The sequence below is a fragment of the Epargyreus clarus genome, unplaced genomic scaffold (genome assembly GCF_041222505.1).
Source record: "Epargyreus clarus isolate Ecla_fem2 unplaced genomic scaffold, WU_Ecla_fem_2.2 ptg000001l, whole genome shotgun sequence".
NCBI lineage: Eukaryota > Metazoa > Arthropoda > Insecta > Lepidoptera > Hesperiidae > Epargyreus > Epargyreus clarus.
The window spans coordinates 6330371-6350031 of NW_027332209.1; the positions used below are offsets into that span (position 1 = coordinate 6330371).

At 41.1% G+C, this 19661-nt stretch overlaps 1 protein-coding gene and 1 pseudogene across 1 annotated transcript in view; one reads left to right on the forward strand and one right to left on the reverse strand.

Annotated features, from left to right (window-relative positions):
• Window positions 1–1238: 1238 nt before the first annotated feature.
• On the reverse strand, window positions 1239–4114 carry LOC140757892 (uncharacterized; annotated as a pseudogene).
• Window positions 4115–8184: 4070 nt separating this feature from the next.
• The window catches only part of LOC140743775 (organic solute transporter alpha-like protein), a 29353-nt gene continuing 17876 nt past the window's right edge, over window positions 8185–19661 (forward strand). Inside the window, exon 1 of the mRNA XM_073075360.1 lies at window positions 8185–8516. Within this exon, the coding sequence (XP_072931461.1) occupies window positions 8357–8516 (160 nt within the window). The 5' untranslated portion in view covers window positions 8185–8356. The remainder of the gene's footprint in view (window positions 8517–19661) is intronic.

Genomic DNA, 19661 nt, shown 5'->3' on the forward strand with positions numbered 1-19661 from the left:
TGCCTTTCAGCCTACAAAATGTTTCAACGTATTACATAGTGTTGCTTCCTAAAAATAAAAGTAAAACGATATTCGATTACGGTTCCATAGTTGGACAAATCGGATGGGAAAACCGATAGGGTGGTTAAAAAAATATATAATGGTTATATTGCGTATATTGGATTATTTCTTCAAAGTGGATATTTTTGAGACTTAGAAAGTTACTAAATTTTAAGTTTTAGTTACTTATAGTTAGGTCTTGAAAGTTGAAAACGCTGTCGGTCTGTATAGTGACTACGGAACAGAAATTGTTTTTTTCTGTTCCATGATAGTGACCGATTGATCAAAAAGCAAATAAGCTTCATTAGGATGCTGTTTACGAAATTTGCTCCTGTTGAATGTTAATAAAATTAATCAATTGAATTTTTACGAAACTTAGAACGAACGAAGGAGTATACGCATTATAGAACCTACGATAGAAAATAATTTACTAGCCAATCGTGAGCAAACCGTATTAAAGGAATATATTATGTATCTTGAATAATATTTTTTATATTATTTTTTATAGTATTTTTTATAAAATCGATATTTATGATATCGAGTTGGGTTAACTCAACTATAACCGATGGTTGTAATCGCACACAATTTTTATATAATATAGGGCTAGCAGACGAGCATGTAATCCATCTGATGGTAACTGGCCACTGCCGTCCATAACCATCCGTAATCAATTCCAAATAGGATTAAATATTCCTACCTGAGTTCGGTTACAGATGCACCGCTATCCCTGAGGACTAAGCTGGAAAGCCTTAGAAAAGTAATATCGTTTTTTAATTCCATAGATTAGTAATCTGATGAAAGAGATAAAAATTAATAAGAATATATCACTACTTGTTATTATAATGAAATATTTTGAATCATTATTGTTAAAATTAAAAAAGTTCCATATTTCTTTATATGTATTCAATAAGTTTTATATTTGTAGTAAAAATTAAAATGCTACTCAACAACAGATGGCGTTGTTTCCTATTGATTAAAAACTAGAAATTTTCCGTATTAGTATAATGTTGTATTGAATGTAAATGATGTAATCACTAAACTACTGAGGGTTATTAATCCATAATATGATTTTTATAATCCGTTTTTATATACTGAGAAGGATGTTACAGAATAAAACGAATTTTATTTGTTATTGTTGACTTATATTTTAGTAGTTAGGGGTCGAACAGGGAAATATGTACATATGAAAGGAAACCATCTTTGTCATTGAAATTTATTCCATTTATTTCATAACTCTTAATTATTATCTAAATCACAAGATCGACGATAAATTAAACTATCTAAAAATCACAAAATGCACTAAAACATGCACACATGTAATATTACATTGATTTTTATACCCCATTTGGTACAATTGTACATACGAGTAGTTATTGATGATGTACTAAAGAGAAAGATAGGTACTTTGATAATTAAAATATTGCCTACAAATTGCCTAGTAAACAACAGGTACGAACGTCCACAACTCAGTAACGTTGTTCACCTGCGATATCGCATTTGTGCGATATAAGAATTTCCCTTACACATACCTACTCCACATGCGAGGAAGTAACTGTACTTAAAGTAGTTCATTACTGTTATGTCTACAATCACTTTTTCATAGCTGACGCCATTAAACATCTATGTGTACTAACTATCGTAAAATTAATGAAATGTAAGCGTGTATTATTATTATATTTGAAATACGTAACGTAACATGGTTAATAAATATAAATGACTATTGAGCGACACCAAAATATAAAAAAAATCCAAACAAGCATACAATTCACTTAATTGGCTACAAAAATGAAAATAATCTATTGAACAGTTTTAAGTCGAGAGACGTAAATAGTTAAAGCTCTTGAATACTTTATATTAATAATTAAAAATAAGCTTATTTACTTGGAAATGTCTCAGGTTATTAATTCGTGTCACAGAGAACGTAATTCAATAAAATAGGTAATGTAGAAGGCATAACAATACTAAACGTTAGTTACGTCATTTAGTACTTTGCTCAGTTAAGGTCACTATAAAACGAATAATAAATATTATGATTGTAGAGTACCGGCGGCCATTTTGAATCGTTCTCGTGATTCGTGTCGTGCGTGACACGTCATAGCTGGCCATCTCGCTCTCGCATGCTCTCCGCATATAGCACCATTGTAACCCGACACGTTTCTTACACACAAGCGATTTCACAACACGTTCCACACTTTCACAACTAAAATGTTAAGTTTCAATAATATAATTAAGAATCTACTGATATCTCATGACACGGTTGTTTCTTTTCTTGTAATCTCCGCACAGCCTCGGCGACAAGGGCACGTTGCTCCAGTAACCTTTCGACGAGATCGACTGGCTCTTGTTTTCTTATGTAGTAAGGTGCAGCTCGAGCCCGAGCTTGCAGGTGAAGTTTCTGCTTCAAGCCAAGAGTGAGTTCCTCAATGGCAGGCAACCTACTGGAGGCTAGTGGGCGACTCTCCTTATGACTCGAATTACGGCTGTCATATCTGGAGTTCTCCTTCAACATAGCGTTTATCGCTAGTGGAGTGAGTATTGATGAGAAATTGTAATCACACAGCGGCGCGCAGCTACGTTTGCAAATGTCGAATGAATGAGCGAGTGAGCAGGCTCGACCCCGGCGTAGGAATCGCGGGTGTCTGCGGGGGCAGGGGGGAGGGGTATGACGTAGAACGATGCGCAGTCGTGCCGGGCTGTATACAAACAATACGATGGACGTAAATAAACACGAGACACTCCACATCACTGTAAATGTGAACGGTGTTATCTTTGTGTTAGTGGCACGGCTTGTCGGTCCACTTGACCGGCGCGCATGGCTTGTAGAAAAAAATGTGAAACGTTTTACATGCAGGTGAAATATTTAGGTCTATAATAACAATGAACTTTGGAGAACTACATTAGAATTGAAAAGAGTGGCTTAAGAACATTACGGAGGTCACGGCAAATAAAAACAAAGGAATTAGGTTAAATTTAGTAAGGTTAATAATAAAAAGCCATTATGTAAGAAACGTATTTAACTAAGTATAAGCGCAAATTGATAGAAAGTATAATATTAGGTACAAGCAGGTGCTACAAATTGTAATTTATGCTTAATGTTAAAATGAATTAGCAGAAGAACATTATAATAAATATATCGATTTGTAAGGTTAATTAGAAAACACCTCATAACAATCTTCGTGACGAACGCATTTATTTAAGTATATATCGATATGACTCATATCAAAGTAGATATCTTTACAACCGTGTCATAAAAATGAAACAATTATATAGAAACCATATATGTAAATACGTAAGAACCATGTATGGACATACGAAGTTACTTATTTGGGCGTCTTCTATTTATACATATTGAATTCCTCTAAACATAATAAGCAAGTAAATATTTTTGTAAAAACATACACGGTTAATAAGGTTAACGCTTCAATACTTGTATGGCCTACATTTTGTGTCCACAATGTCGTATTGCGTACGATAATGATGAAGAAAAATAGCTCGTATGTCAATGTATGTACTGTTAATTGTTATTTTCCTTGTGCGAATGAGTCAGTGTTGGTAGTCACTTGCATGTTGTAGTGAGCTGGCTGTTTCGCTGAACCAAAACTAAAAACGGACGTTGCCCTCAGTTTATACGGTTTTTTCTGTGATGATGTTGACGAGTTCGTTGAAACTGTTTTTGCAAGTTTTGTATCTTACAATACGATCGAAGAGAAATTACTAGAATAGGCACCTATTTTATACAGTTTCTACCACGTGGTTTATTTAATAGTCTTATTCTACCTTTTTTATAATTTTACTATTATTAATTACTTAACAAAGCTGTTGTGTATTTACACCATTTTATTCGCTATGTGCGAAATAATAGGTTAGATGTTCTTCAACGCTGATAATATAAAGTTGTTTACAAACAACGTGTTATGCTTCAATAATAATAATCTATTTAACTTGAAGTCCATGTTATATAAGTAATATTACACATAATTGTATTGTGGTTACCAAACAGATAATTGTATTATTGTTAAATGAAATAAATAAATATAACTTATTGCTAACATGTATGGTTAGACCCGTTAGACATGTGCTAACGCGGTTTTAATAATATTACAGAATTAGATATTTATGTCAATTAAATAATAAACTTTATTTAATTTTAACGTCAACGTTAGCAGTATATTTAACGGTTGATAATAATTAAAAATTACCTTTGTTCTTAATATTTTAATTAAGTACTACGGAGCAGGTATACTATAAACCAAATTATTAATTTAGTAATAAAGAGTAAGAAACAAAACATGAAACAACAAAAATTAAATTACGCAATAATTATTCAATTTTACGTAAACTCACTAAAACTACTTCCTCGTTGCGATCTGCTATGCGAAAAGATAAGAATATCCGCTAAATATTTTGACCTGTACTTGGAGTGGGGATAGATTGCCGTTTTAATTTTTCATGACAATCAACCAATGGTTAACGTAGGTAATGAATTTATTATTTCATAGGTGCGCCATCTAGTGATGAGTAGCAAAGACGCGATAGCTACTTTTAGACGATAGATGGCAGCACTTGTCGTATTATAAAGTGAAATAAATAATATTTAATTTTGGCGCATTGCGGTTAGTTGAATAGCGAGGAATTAAAATTTTCCCTATAAAAAATAGGTATAGCAAAATATTCTATAACCATTAATTAACGCAGAATTTGTAGTGTCTACGGGATATACACTGAAGTTACGTAAAAAATTACGTCACGTAAGCTTGGGTTTTTGCAGGCGTAGAATTTGGTCAGATATTATTATTTATATCTGTAGAATAATATGCTCGTATATGTGTATGTTGGGAAAGTTAATGTTTTATTTAATTATAGATAATAAATAGATAAAATTCGAAATTTGGAATCTGAACTTCAAGCAGATTAGGAATAAAACGGCTAACCGTGGAAATGGGCTATAAGTGCTTATAAAATCAAAATAGTTTATTTCTCACACAAATAAGGTTTAATTTTCGTTGTAATTATGTATATTGCAGTAATCTATGTCTAGCCGTTGGGTAACACTAAATAGTGAGGAAAGATTTTCACCAATGATATTAATAAGTAATATCATTGGTTTTTACGCTATTTACACACATGTGTAATTCTGATGATGCAAGCAAGTTTTGAAAACAAAAAAGGGGTAATGTAAGTTTGTTCACGTGCTCAATAAAGATCAAAGATTAATGTAAAGTATCCGTTAGGTAAGTAACGAAAAACATCTCGAGGTAACCTATATTCACTGTATGTGATCCGGCTCTGTAATTTTACTATCCGTTAACTTTGTAATCACAGTAGTTTTTTATTAGATAAAACATTTGGCGTAATTGAGAATCTTCTACTTTTTAAAATCTGGTGACTGTTTTATTTAGGTAAAGACAGTTAAAACGGTTATTCCGTTTCCTATGAAAATAGTCGCAATTAAACTAAAACAAATTACAAAACTATAAAATATATTGAGGGATACCTTCTTAAGTGTTTCTCTTTTGGGTACCACAAAATATTGTTTATGTAACATTGAGCTAGCAAACGAGCATGCAGTCCACCTGATGGTAAGGAGCTTTTGCCGCCTATGACCCATGTATATCTGTAGTCAACTCCAGAAAAGATTTGATTCTTACCTGAGGATGGACACAGAGTCTTTGCTATCTCTGAAGACGAAGTTGGAACGTCCCGGATAAATACCTACGCCTCCCTAACCGCACCCGTCAAAGCTGAAGAACGCAGCAGCGCTTAGCACTGCTGTTATTAAGTAGAAAATTAAATAATTGTGCCACTTGAGTCGAACCCTTATTTTCAGCATTAAAACCTATGTTAATTAACTTACAACAACTTGAAATAGAAACCATATATTTTAAAACGGAAAGGAAAATTTACACACCTATATTAAGCAAGTCTGTTATTGCGAGCCAGTAACGTCAAGTAGTGGATAAATGCTGCCAACGACTTGGGCATTTTGCCACTAATTTGCTGCATAGTAAAGATATGAAATATTTTATTTATTTAATTTTATTTTGTAAATTTAATAAAAAATAGCATTTTAATATTTAAATGCCGACCTACGCATACTACGCGAAATCTATTGAGATTGAAATGATATTATTGTTTTAGTTCTTACTAATCCGAAATATATATACCAAGCAAATGTAAAATAAAAATAGTAAATTTACTTAAGTGAATAGATCACTTAAGTAGAGATGTATCAAACGTTACTTTAAATTTTACGGATATTCTTTTTTATCTTTTTATTTTCTATAGGAGAGCAGAACCCCACAAAAGGTAAAGAAATACATATACTTACTAGTTTATTCTCTTAAATTTCATTTTTACTCACATTTAATATATAGGTAACAGCAGATGATGATATGGATTAGAAATATTGATTCCTTAAAACTACCAACGCCAAAAAGTCGAAACATAGTCACATGATAAGCTATCCGCGTTCATAGAATACAACATTTTTAATCCATCATTAATATGCTATCAATGTTTGTAGCTCTATCTTGTTGACATTGACCCTAATAACTTTCTCTTTTTCGAAGTTTAGTTTTAAACGTACACTTCTGATTTTGTGATTTACAAGGTAAAGTAGGTAATTGCGTGTTTAATCTTTGTTTTTGACGACCCGCGTGGCATAGCGGTCACCATACCGTTCTGACGTGCGAAGGGTTGCAGGTTCGATCCCCGGCCAGACATATCTGAATGAAGAATTTAAATATTTGTGCGGAGTCTGGGTGTTGGTGTATTGGTCTTTGTGTGGGTTTATGGCACCCACAACACTGGGAATCCTAATATGTAGCTGTGACTGTAGAAAGCGTATTTTAAGAAAGAAAAAATACGTACATAGCTATATGATGTGATTCGCAAAAATTAACATTATTACAACAGAGGAAATGGAATTAGCAAAACATGAAGTTGGTCGGTAGACCTCTCTCTGTTACCTCATAAATGGTCGAGTACCAAGAAGTCAGCACGTAGTGATGTACAGAGGAGCTTTTATTATATCGATATATTTTTTTGGCTATATTTCCAAGATATTTTTTATCGAATACATAGATGGATGGACATAGATGATACAGGAACAAATTTATGTAATATCATCATTAATTCCCTCATTATATCTATTGTATATGTAAGGGGAATCTTAGAATGTTTTACGGCATTTAATAATACGTAATTAAAAAAATCCTTTAATTATTTTAAATTATATTTTCCACAAAACACTTTTACCATTAACGAGCCATACATCAATCAGTGTACATGCATTACTGTAATATGTCTACACTAATATTATAAAGAGGAAAATTTTGTTTGTTTGTTAGGTTGTAATGAATAGGCTCAAAAATTACTGGACCGATTTTAAAAAATCTTTCACCATTCGAAAGCTACATTATCCACGAGTAACATAGGCTATATTTTATACGAAATATATTTGATAAATAGATTTTGAGGCGGTACAAATTTGCCGGGTCAGCTAGTTATTTATATAAGAAACGTCCTTATAAGTGCTTGATGCTTAAATTCCCTTTGTAATATTGGGGACACATTATTAAGATCGGCAATTTATATCTTATCTTGTACAATGTTATCAATATGTTGTCAATATGAGATACGTGAAATGACTATGATACTCTATGAATTAGGGTGATGCTTATTCACCAATAGTTTTTATCAATGATTAATAAATTTCCTGTGCTCGTGATATATTGTTGTTATCGATATACGTTAATCATATGATAGTCGGTGTTTAGCGGACTAAGGGGGACGGAAGTGGCGATCCGCCTCGGGCCCCCGATCCAGGGGGCCCTCAAACACAGTTGCTAAAAAAATGTCATCATAACTAAACACTATGTGAAATGTGTAAAAGTCAGCGAAAAAAAGGTAATCGGAATCATATGTATATGTCGGCGAATAACTTTGACACATTTGTAAAATCATTTTTTGTTACACTGGGGGCCCCCAATCAACTTTTCGCCCCGCGCCTCAGACGATTTTAATCCGCCACTACAGTAAATATTATTTTTTTGGCTATTGCATACATCTGTCGTATGTGGTACAACACTAGTGGTACAAGCGTTGCGCAGACCAAAGTGTCGAAAGAAAGTGAACGCAACAAACCCGCGATGAACGCAGTCTACTGAAGTTGCGTGTTACAACCGCCCGTACCAAACCGACGAGCGCGCCGCATACTGCAATCGATTTCCCGCGAAATTAATTTTAGAATGACTCAGAATTTGAATTTTAAATAATTAGAAAATAATTCTAATTTTTGACCAGTTCAGTGATAAACATGGATGTGTTAAGTGAAGCCAGTGAAGAGACGAGATATCTCACGGCGCGACATATAAGCTCCGAAAAACCGCTGCCGGTACACGAGAATGCGATCAACAACTCTACACTATCGTGCTACGATTACAGCATAGAACCTGATTTTATTTCATACTTAACAGGTAAAGCCGCATTCCCTATAACTATTGCATTTGTTTTATACATCTTATAATTAGTTTATAACTCGAATTAGTCAATACGCTTAAAACTAAATTCTAGCTATCTCTATCTTAAACAGGAATATTTTTTTTTCTAAATCGGCGACTTAAACTCGAATTATTTAGATATTAAAAAATAATATACAAGGGACAAGATACAAACATTTGTTCATATTACAAAGATATTCGATTCTGCCGAGCAAAGAGACAACTACTACGTTTTACCGCCGAGTTCAAACCTAGGAATCCACATCGTAATAACAGTTGGTCAGCGTCACTACTCTAGTGGCTCTACAAGAGTTCACTCTGAAATATTTGGTACAGGTACTTACGTCAGAATTTGTTATAAAAATACGTTCATATTTTAGTTTTATCTCAAATTTAATGTTGTATTACGGTGGATCTTAATAAGATAATAATATTATCTTTAAAAAACATCGTCCACTCGTAAATTTCTTGCTCCAAATGCTGACAGATTGATCGATAGTTTCTAAAACAATTTGTTAAAATATACCTGACATTGTTAGGGTTCCCAAGGGTAAAAACGGAACTATATTAATGAGCCTCTGCCTGCCTGTCTGTCCGTCTGGCACAGGATTCGATCCTTTACACCATAGTAAATAGACGCTTGCAATTTTTACAGAGTATGTAGAACAATGGCCGCTCTAAGAACAAAAGGATATTTTTAAGTGTTTTAAGTTTTATCTATTGTACCGTTCGAAGGTAGAACCCTTTATGGTTCGACTCCGGCGGCACCACCGCCACACCTATTTCTACCTAATAACAACAGTGTTAGGCGCTGCTGTGTTCCGTTTTGAAGGGTGTGGTAAGGGAGATAGATTTTTCCGAGGCGTTCCAGTTTAGTCCTCAGGGGTAGCGGCGCATCTGTGGCCGACCTCAGGTAGGAATATCTAATCCTTACCATCAGGTGGACTGCATGCTCGTGTGCTACTCCAATATTATAAAAAAACCGTAATAGGCAGACAGTTAAAATTTTCACAATTGATTTACTAAATACTACAAATAAAAAAAAATGACAGTTTATTTCTTACTGGGTGGTATGGAACTATTCGTGTGCGAGTTCGACTCGCATTTGGCCAATTATTTTTTATAATCGAGAATATCGTAGGAAGCATATCTCGTTTTAGGACAGTGTTCAATATGCCTTTTTTTTAATCTCAAACTCTTAATTATTATTCTAAAGCAGCTAATAATATTATTCTAGAATCTTTTTATATCAATTCGTTACATATCAAAATTTAAAAAAATATTCAAATTAGATTAGATTTTTTACATACTTAATCCTTTTTGAACGACAGTTTTTTGTACCCAACTACCTACTACCAGTTCCCAAGGCATTTTAAGTACGGAGAAAAAACTGCGAAAAAACTCCATAACTCGTATTTCTTTACTAAAAATATACTTTGACAATACAATTTATTTAAATTACATCATTTACAAAAATCTGAGATGTATACCAGGGATTCGAATCTAGGACCCATGCAGCTCGATACGACGATTTTAAATCATTTGACTTATTTTCATATTATGATCATCTGTTCATATAGCGTTTGTTTAATTATCTCTTACCTTTTTGTAAAGGTGTGGTATGTTTTCGTTTGATAAGGGTGTGCCCTTGTGTGTTTACTCAAGAGGGTTCCGTTCTTCGTCTAAAAGGAAATTTCCATCTATCTCTTCAATCAATATGAAGGCGTAGTATCACCTTGTTTCTTTTGTTGTTTTTCCGCTAACGGATGATGTTTTTCGAGCGTACGCAAATCTCGTATGTATGTCGCATTCTTTGGCAGGCTCTACAATCCAATGTTACCGATCCATTGCTATTACAATTTGGATTTCTAGGTTCGAACTCGGTGGAACCAAACATTTGTGTAGTATAAAAAAAAGTTTGTATGTCGTTTGTTGTCCTTATAGTTTAAGTTTAAAAAAATAATAGAGTTTAAGAATAGAATATTTTTTGTTATTAAACTAAAATTTTATTTTAAGTATATTGGCTAGTTCACGAAGTTTAACATAGGTGTTATTTTCGTCTAAGTATTGGAACGGAAAGACATAGACTTGAAATCTTCGGAATCCCGTCCTTTCTTGTAGAAGTCGCGTTATTGTGTGCGCGGGATAAACAAACCATACATTATCTTTTACCGGTTTAGTCTTCCGTTTGGCCAACCTCTGTGGTAAAGAGCAAACTAATCTGTTTGTTAATTTATTGGCTTTTTAGCAAGCTGGGCACGTTTATTCCACAACTGGGGAATACTTCATTAGGTTTGAGATTAGGTACTTGAAAAAGTTGCTGTGAGGTCAGCCACAGATGGCCACTCCAGGGAATTAACTGAAACACTTGTGATAATTATGTTTCCATTATTGGAATAACTGTTATGAGGCAAAAATAGGTATGTCGGTGGTGCTTCCGGGGTCGAACCGCAACCTTCAACCATATTCGATAATGTCCAAGTAATTATTATCAGCAAAATGTATGAATGAATACCATCGCATACCATTTAAGTGCTCAAAGGTGCGGCACCTAGCCAATTATTCAGATAGTTAAAACAAAAGTCATTAATCTCAATTATGTATGAATTTGGGAATCATCAGCAAAATGTTTGAATGGATACCATCGCATACCATTTAAGTAGTCTAAGGTGCGGCATATCACTAATTATTCAGACAGTTAAAACAACAGATATTAATCTCAATGATGTATGATTTTGGGATGGTAAACTTGGTGTCCTACAAGTTTAATTTCTACTTGAACTTTTGATGTCGTTAACCTGGGGGCCGTTAATAAAAAAATATTTAAATATTGGCCAAGTGCAAGTCGAACTCGCACTCGGTAGGTTCTGTACCACCAAATTAACATTTTTTTTTTATTGTTAGCATTTGCTTTCAAAATGTAAAGTTTCTAGTTGCACTTAATACAAATAATACAATAGATATACCGAAAAACGTCAAATAGAACCATTACTTGCTCACGCTTGGGGACCTCTCTTTATTCTTTAAGTTTTTTTTAATTGTTAAAGCGGCCATAGTAACATACACTGTGTGAAAATCTTTAATTGTAATTCCTTATAATACAAGACACAGAGCCTTGTGATTGACAAATAGACGGCGGAATGCACAACAAAGTGTTCCGTAGTCATAAATTTTATACACAGTAAAAACAATAGAAAATCGTGAGTACTTTTAAATCAATAAATTATTTTGAATTCTAAACATAAATCAATCTTAATAGCCCGCTCCACATACTTGCGAGAACGCGAGAAAAGCACCAGAAACAAGAATGTGGAGCCAATACGAATCGGATTTTTCTCGCGTTCTCGCGAGATTGTGGAGCAGGCTAATAAGAAATATGAAATGCAATAGAGAGTACATAAATTTAGCTTGAGATTATAAAATAAGACATTCGGAATTAATAAATTATTAAATGAAACACAAATTTTTAAATTTCGAAATATATAAAACTTAGTACCATAAACAATTTTAACGGTCCCGTCCGTTTAAACGAACTCAGATGTTAGTTGCCAAGTACTATAAAACCAAGTGATTTACTAACATTCTCTAACGAATATAAATTATATTAAAGTCATAAGAATTAAAATTAGACAATAATAATACAAAAGTACATACTAATATACATACTTAAAACATAAGTCCGATAAAGACAACTGTACCCTTAGTATGAGTTATTACGTTTTTACAAAAATTACTGTTTTTGGATTTGTTTATGTATTTCCCATACATTTCCAATCAGTTTTGATGCAGGCCGCTAGGGTCGTTGATTGGAAATGTATAAGCTAATACGTAAACAAATGCAAAAACAGTATTTTTTATAAAAACGTAAAAACTCGTACTAAGGGTACTGAGCCATATCATTTCATGCGGCATAATGTTTGGCAAACAGGGCATTAAACTTTACTTCGTTAATGAAATACAAACACATTTTGTTATCAGCTTTTCAAAAACTTGAAATTTAAATGAAGATATAAACTTAAGTTATGGTATGGTTACTTCGATCACTAATGTTCCTATTAGTATATGGTTATGATTAAATGCGACAGGAATTTTAATAATCAACTTTAAATCGATCTTTGTAAATTTATAGCGAGATCCTTATTAATTTACATTACTTAGTATTCGTTGGAAATTTTATATTGGATTTAGTTTAATAATATATTGGACTTTTTATTAATTTCTTTGCAGAAAAAAAATCATAATCCGTCTTTAATGTCAGCCATTTATACTTTTTTAAAACAGTATTTTTTGCACATTTACTGGTAATACTTGCTCTTAAGCAATTACTACCTTCCTTGTTGAAATGATTTCATTTGTTGGCATTTTTTTAAACACTTGACAGAAGTAAAATGAACCTTCTTTTAATTCAGAAGAAAATCTGGTGCCGCTCCTTCAATGTACCAGGGTCTCTACATCTCCAAATCCGGCCCTGGTTATATAATAATCTATATAAGGTTTAACAGGAAGTACTTACCTGCTATATCTTTATCTGATGTAATGTAGGAGTTGCGCATTAGGTATCCTTTCTAATATTCCTATTTCTCAATACTATTTAAAGCTTATGGTTCTAAGACCGCAGAACATATTTGTGCTTTATAACACTGTTAAGCGCTGCGGTGTTCGAGACTGATTGGTTTAATAAGGGAGACCTACACATACGATGCTTTCCAACTTAATTCTTAGGGGTAGTACCAGTGGCATGTCTCATATAGTATTCCGTAGGATCTGGGGTTATATATGTAGGTATATAGGCAGCAGATATTCACTTACAATAGGTGAATATCATGCTCGTTGGCAACAGGCATAACATTAAATCTAACTTCCTTCTAAGTTTTTTAACTTTATGTTTTATGCAAAAAAAAACTATACAAGTTTATATGGCGCATGTGTAAGCAATGCCTACGTATAAATTGAGCTCAATCATTGTAATTAAACAATTATAACAGGCACAGATATAGACGTGATCTAATTCGTAAGATATAGACATAAATATAGTGCGTATATCATTTTGTCGTGCGACATGTTCACGATCTTTGTTAATTGTTTTAATTAGTCTCACAAGAAGCTGACATTAAAATAATCTATAATACGGCTTTGTGTTTACTTTCAAAGCACGTTAAAACCTTCGTGGCATATTTAATTAATAAAATGTTTCTTTATAAAATTTATGCAGCACATTGTTGCTTCTTAATTTTCCGGTAATTCATGGAAAAATAAATTATATACAACTTTAACACGTAAAACTAACATTACCTATAATAATTTCTTCAATTTAGGATGGCAGTACTGTTTATTCTGTGCTCTATATTCACTAGTGTTGCCAACTTGAGGTACAAAACAAAACAAAGCGAAGTGAGGAAATTATTTCCGTCATTAGGTATGTAAGTTCCCCCCCCTCGCCCCCTCGAACGGGCTGCCACCTTGTCGTGGTGGGGGGGCTTGTGTGTCCTAATGATCCCCGAGGCTATACGGCAGAGTTACTCATACCGGAAGGCGAAGGGTGAAGGACCAGACTAAGAGCGGCCCAGGGGAGCTTACCCCTTAAAACAAGCAAATCATGGAAAAGGCACGTTGTGAAAACGGTCTCCAGGTGGGTACCCGAAAGGGAGAATCCCACCCCTCTGCTACGGCGGAGGGCAGCCCCACGTACTCTGGAGGGGGCAACAACTGCCTCGTAGGTCGGCAATCCGCCGACCTTCGTAAACACGACCAAGGCTCATCGATACCGGACACTGATTTGCAAAGCGAGATGGAGAAATTGCCCGTTGTGCCAGCGGCGAGGAGGAAGACGCGGCAGGTTAAGGGTAAGGCAGTAGCCCCGCCCACAACAGCCGTCTCATCAGACACGGACGAGTTGTCGGACTGTTCCTTTATGTCAGGCGTGTCGGAACAGTCCACGGCCAAGTCGATATGCGCCCGCAAGAGAGCGCTACCGGCGAATAACAGCGGAAGCGAGCGGCCCAAAAGGAAGACCGTGAAGCCACAGTCAGGCAGAGATGAGGAAGGTTTCCTGGAGCCCCCATTGCCAGTGGATAAGTCTAAAGCAAAGACTTCTCTCCCGAGCGCTGAAGAACTATGCCGGGAGATGAATGAGCAGCCCACTGGTGACCTAGGTTCTCGTATAATCGAGAACCTAGAGATAATAGAGAAGGTTGCGGACAAGTCACGCAACTTGAAGGGGGACATGGTGCGCACCATACGCTTGGCCGTGCGCCATGTGCAGGCAGCAGCGACAGAGGTGGTGCAGCGGGCGACCACTGCACACCTGGAAAAGGAGAATGCGACATTGCGTTCCCAGCTTGCTAGCCTGCACGGGAAGGTGGAGGCTCTCACGGCGGAACTGAATGAGTTACGCCGTGATAAAGCCCCGATTAGAACGGAGCCGCCCCACGCAGAACCGAGGAAGACCGGAATCGGGGAGAACGCTTTGATGGATCGCATTGGGTCTATCATAGACAAGAAACTGGCGTCATTTCGGGACGAGCTCTTCCCAGGCAGAGCGATCCGGCCTCCACTAGGGCAAAAGGTCACGCCCGCTAGTCCCCCAGTGGCTAAAGTGCCGGTGCGGCCTGCAGTCGCTTCTACCTCAGCTGCGCAAGAGGAGACTTGGGTGACTGTAGTGGGGCGCAAAGCCAGGGCGAAGGAGCGGCCCCCGCCGCCGAGCCGAGTGGAGCCAGCCCGGAGGCAAACTCCAAGTCGCGGGCGAGGCAAGAATGTCCCCCAGCGGCCTCTTGCAGCCAATGCTGCACCGGCGGCTCAGGTAACCAAGAAGGGGCGAGCCGGTAGGACGAAGGCTACCAAGCAGAGGCTTCCGCGAGTGCCGAAGTCGGCGGCAGTCACCGTAACGGTGCCCGAGGGGTCTTCCGTCACCTACGCTGACGTTATGAGGACCGCGAAGGGACAAATTAATTTGACCGATCTTGGCATCGCTGAGGTGCGCCAGAAGAAAGCCCTCAACGGTGGCTTACTGATCGAAGTGGCTGGCGAGGACAGTGCCGCAAAGGCCGACGCACTCGCAGGGAAGCTGCAAGCAGTCGTGGCTGAGATGGGCGTTAAGGTGGCGAGACCCTCTAAACAAGGGGAGGCCAGGGTGATGGATCTAGACGATTCCGTCACCCAGGAAGATGTCGCCGACGCCATCGCTGCGGCCTGCGGGTGCGCCGTCACCGACGTTAAAGTCGGGGAGATTCGGCGGAAACCTTCGACTTTGGGGACAGTATGGGTACGCTGTCCCCTCACAGCCATCCGCAAGCTGGCCGCTGCGAAGCGACTACTTGTCGGGTGGGTGTCCGCCAGAGTGGAGATACTGCCGGCTAGGTCACTCCAATGCTTCCGTTGCCTAGAGATGGGGCATGCTCGGCACCAGTGTACCAGCACCAGGGATAGGAGCGCACTGTGCTACGTATGTGGCGAGCCTGGTCATAGGGCGCGCCAATGCGGAGCGCAGGTACCAAAATGCGCCCTATGCGCGGACCTCGGTCGTCCATCTGACCACCGCCTGGGTAGCAAGAGGTGCACTCCTCCGAAAAGGAGGAAAAGAGGCAACGGAGGTGACGAGACAGTGGCCAAAGCTGCTAGCTCGGCACGGACAGATGGGCCTGCGCATACCAGCGCTTCGTCCCATTGTCCGCCAGCGGAAGCGATGGACTCCTAATGGATAGGTCTCCGTCACTGAAAATACTCCAGGGGAACCTGAACCATTGCCGCGGGGCGCAGGACTTGCTCCAGCAATGCCTCGTGGACTGTTCAGTTTCTTTGGCAGTGGTGGCGGAGCCCTATAGAGTTCCAGAGCATCCGCGGTGGGTAGGAGACGATGCGCAGTCCGTCGCCGTGTACTGGGCGGGTGGTGTGGGAGATCCCCCGTTCTCTAGACTCCACTCCGAGCGGGGCATAGTCGCAGTGGAGTGGGGTCCCTTGGCGGTACTGGGATGCTATATATCCCCGAACTGCACTTTGGCGGCATTCGAGACGTTCCTTGACCGTGTGGCAATCTGTGTTCGGACCTGTCTTCCTCGACCGGTACTCGTGATGGGCGATTTTAACGCCCATTCGAGGGTTTGGGGAAACAGACGAGACAGTGTCAAGGGAAGGGCAACGCTCGAATGGGCAGCCGGGCTTGACCTATGTCTGCTGAATCGTGGCTCGGTCAGCACGTGTGTGCGTTGGCAGGGAGAGTCGGTCGTAGACCTCTCTTGGGCGACTCTTTCTGCCGAGCGTTTGGTCACGGGCTGGAGAGTGGCCGAAGACCTAGTCACGTTGTCTGACCATCGCCACATATTGGTAGACGTGGTGTTACAGCTTCCGGCAGCGGACGTCCGCCGTGCAAACGACCAGCCGCGTCGTTGGGCATTGAAGCGGCTCAACCGAGATCTGCTCGTAGCTGCGGCCCATGTCGCAGACTGGTCTAGTGCCGCTGAGGGGGTTGACCGGCTCGATCTCGAACGGGAAGCGATCCGGCTCAGGGATGACATGGCGACCATCTGCGATATCGCGATGCCGCGTGTCAGACCTGGTTGGAGACGTCCTGTGTACTGGTGGACGGAGCGCATCGCACGGTTGCGTGCAGCCTGCCTGCGCGCCAGACGTCAGTACACTCGGGCTCGACGACGCCGGTCGGCCAGCGCCGCGGAAAGGGAGGAGAAGTACGTGGAGTACCGGGCCGCAACAACGTTGCTTCAGGGCGCAATCGCCGAAAGCAAGGCCCGGAACTGGAGCGCGCTCGTGGAGGGGCTTGACCGAGACCCATGGGGACGCCCGTACAGGATGGTGCTCGGTAAGTTACGTCCATGGGTGCCTCCTCTCACGGAAACTCTGGACCCGCATTTCGTGGATACAGTGGTGGACAGCCTGTTTCCAGGAACCACTGACGAAGCGGGTCATCCCGCCGCGTCGCTGGATCTCCCTGGTTGGTCGGATGACCTGGCGGTCACTGATTGTGAGCTCGACGGAGCCATAAAGCGCATGGCGAGGCGCAAAACTGCTCCGGGGCCGGATGGTATCCCAGGCCAGGCTTGGGTCTTGGCGCTGACAGTGCTGGGGGGGAGGCTGCAAAACCTGCTCACCGCCTGCTTCCGCTATGGACGATTTCCGTCGGTGTGGAGGCAGGCGAGGCTGGTGCTGTTGCACAAGTGGGGCAAGCCTCGAGACTCCCCATCAGCGTACAGACCCATCTGTTTGTTGGATGAGGCGGGCAAGCTATTCGAGAGGATCATTTCTTCTCGAATTAGCCAGCACTTAGCGTGTCATGGCCCGGACCTCTCCGACAATCAGTTCGGCTTCCGGCAGCGGCGTTCAACGGTGGACGCCATCCTCAGAGTCCGAATGCTCTCAGAGCAGGCCATATCCCAGGGTAGAGTAGTCTTGGCAGTAAGCCTTGACATTGTCAACGCTTTTAACTCTCTGCCCTGGAGAGCGATCATGGAGGGCCTGTCTGTTCACCAAGTGCCTTCCTATATACAGGAAGTGTTGAAGGCCTACTTGTCGGACAGGTGTATCCGCTTCCCAGGTCGCTATGGGAGCGTTCGGGGGAGGAACGTCATGCGCGGGGTGCCGCAAGGTTCGGTACTGGGCCCACTATTGTGGAATATCGCATATGACGCGGTGCTGAGAACGGTGCTCCCATCAGGAGTGAGCATCGTCTGCTACGCCGATGACACCCTCGTTCTCACTGAAGGGGTGTGTTTTACGAGAACGGTACGGCTAGCAGAGCTCGGGGTGGCACGCGTCGTAGCGAAGATTCGCGAGTTGGGCCTACAGATAGCGCCCCAGAAAACCGAGGCGATATGGTTCCACGGCCGCAGGCCGAGAGTCGAGCCAGCTGAGACCTCAGTGCGTGTCGGTGAAGCGGACGTCCGGATAGGCAGGGTCATGAAGTACCTTGGCCTAACACTGGACAGCCGCTGGTGCTTCGACGAGCACTTCGACCGTCTCGTCCCTCGAATTCATAAGGTAGCGGGTGCTATGCACAGACTGCTGCCAAATCTCGGGGGACCAAGGGAAGAAGTCCGCCGCCTCTACGCGGGTGTGATACGCTCGATTGCGCTCTACGGTGCGCCGGTGTGGTCGGACAAGTTGTCTGCCAGCCGGCGCCGTGCGCGGAAGCTGAATTCCGCGCAACGTACGATCGCAATCAGAGTCGCCCGTGGGTATCGTACCATATCGTATGAGGCGGCGACAGTCCTCGGGCGGTTTCCGCCCCTGGACATTCTGGCGGATATGGACGCACGGGTCTTCCATAAGATCCGCGTCCTCCGTCAGGGGACTGAACCCTTCAACGAAGAGACGATCGGAGCGCTTCGGAGGAGAGCCAGATGGCGCGCTCTGAGGTGCTGGCGCGAACGGCTCCAGGAGCCGCGGAACATACGCCAAAGGGTGGTTGACGCTATCTTACCGAACTTTCGGGCCTGGCTGAAGAGCAGGGGTAGAGTGACCTACCGGCTTACTCAGATACTCACCGGACATGGCTGTTTCGGTGAGTATCTGAATAGGATACAAAGAGAGGAGACGGCCCAGTGCCATCACTGTGGGCACGACGAGGACTCCGCACAGCACACGCTGCAGTACTGCCCAGCGTGGGAGTCGCAGCGGCGGATCCTTGTCGAAAAAGTGGGACAGGATCTGTCTCCGTCAGCCATCGTTGGGGCAATGGTTCAGCGCAGCGAAGCCTGGAACGGCATGATCACCTTCTGCGACGTGGTCATGTCTGCGAAGGAAGACGCCGAACGAGCTAGGGAGCGCGCTGAACCCGCTCGGAGGAGGAGTCGCCGCGGCCGTAGATAAGGGCCCCCGGCGCGGTGTCCCTGTAGTTCCGGGACCAGAATAGGGCTACGGTATCCCCTGCCTGTCGTAAGAGGCGACTAAAAGGGGCTTCCGGGGTTGCGGGCGGCAAGAGTGGGAGCTCAAACCGCCCGGCCAGCAACTCCGGGAAGGACGGCGGTATGTGTGGTCGCATACCGTCGGGTACAACAGACGGTGCGGCGAGCGGCATGCTCACCTTGACGGAGCCCGACGGGGCAACGCGCTAAGAGGACTCCGGTTGCGTTCCTCTGGAGATCCCGGAGTCCTTTACGCAGCGCCGAGGAC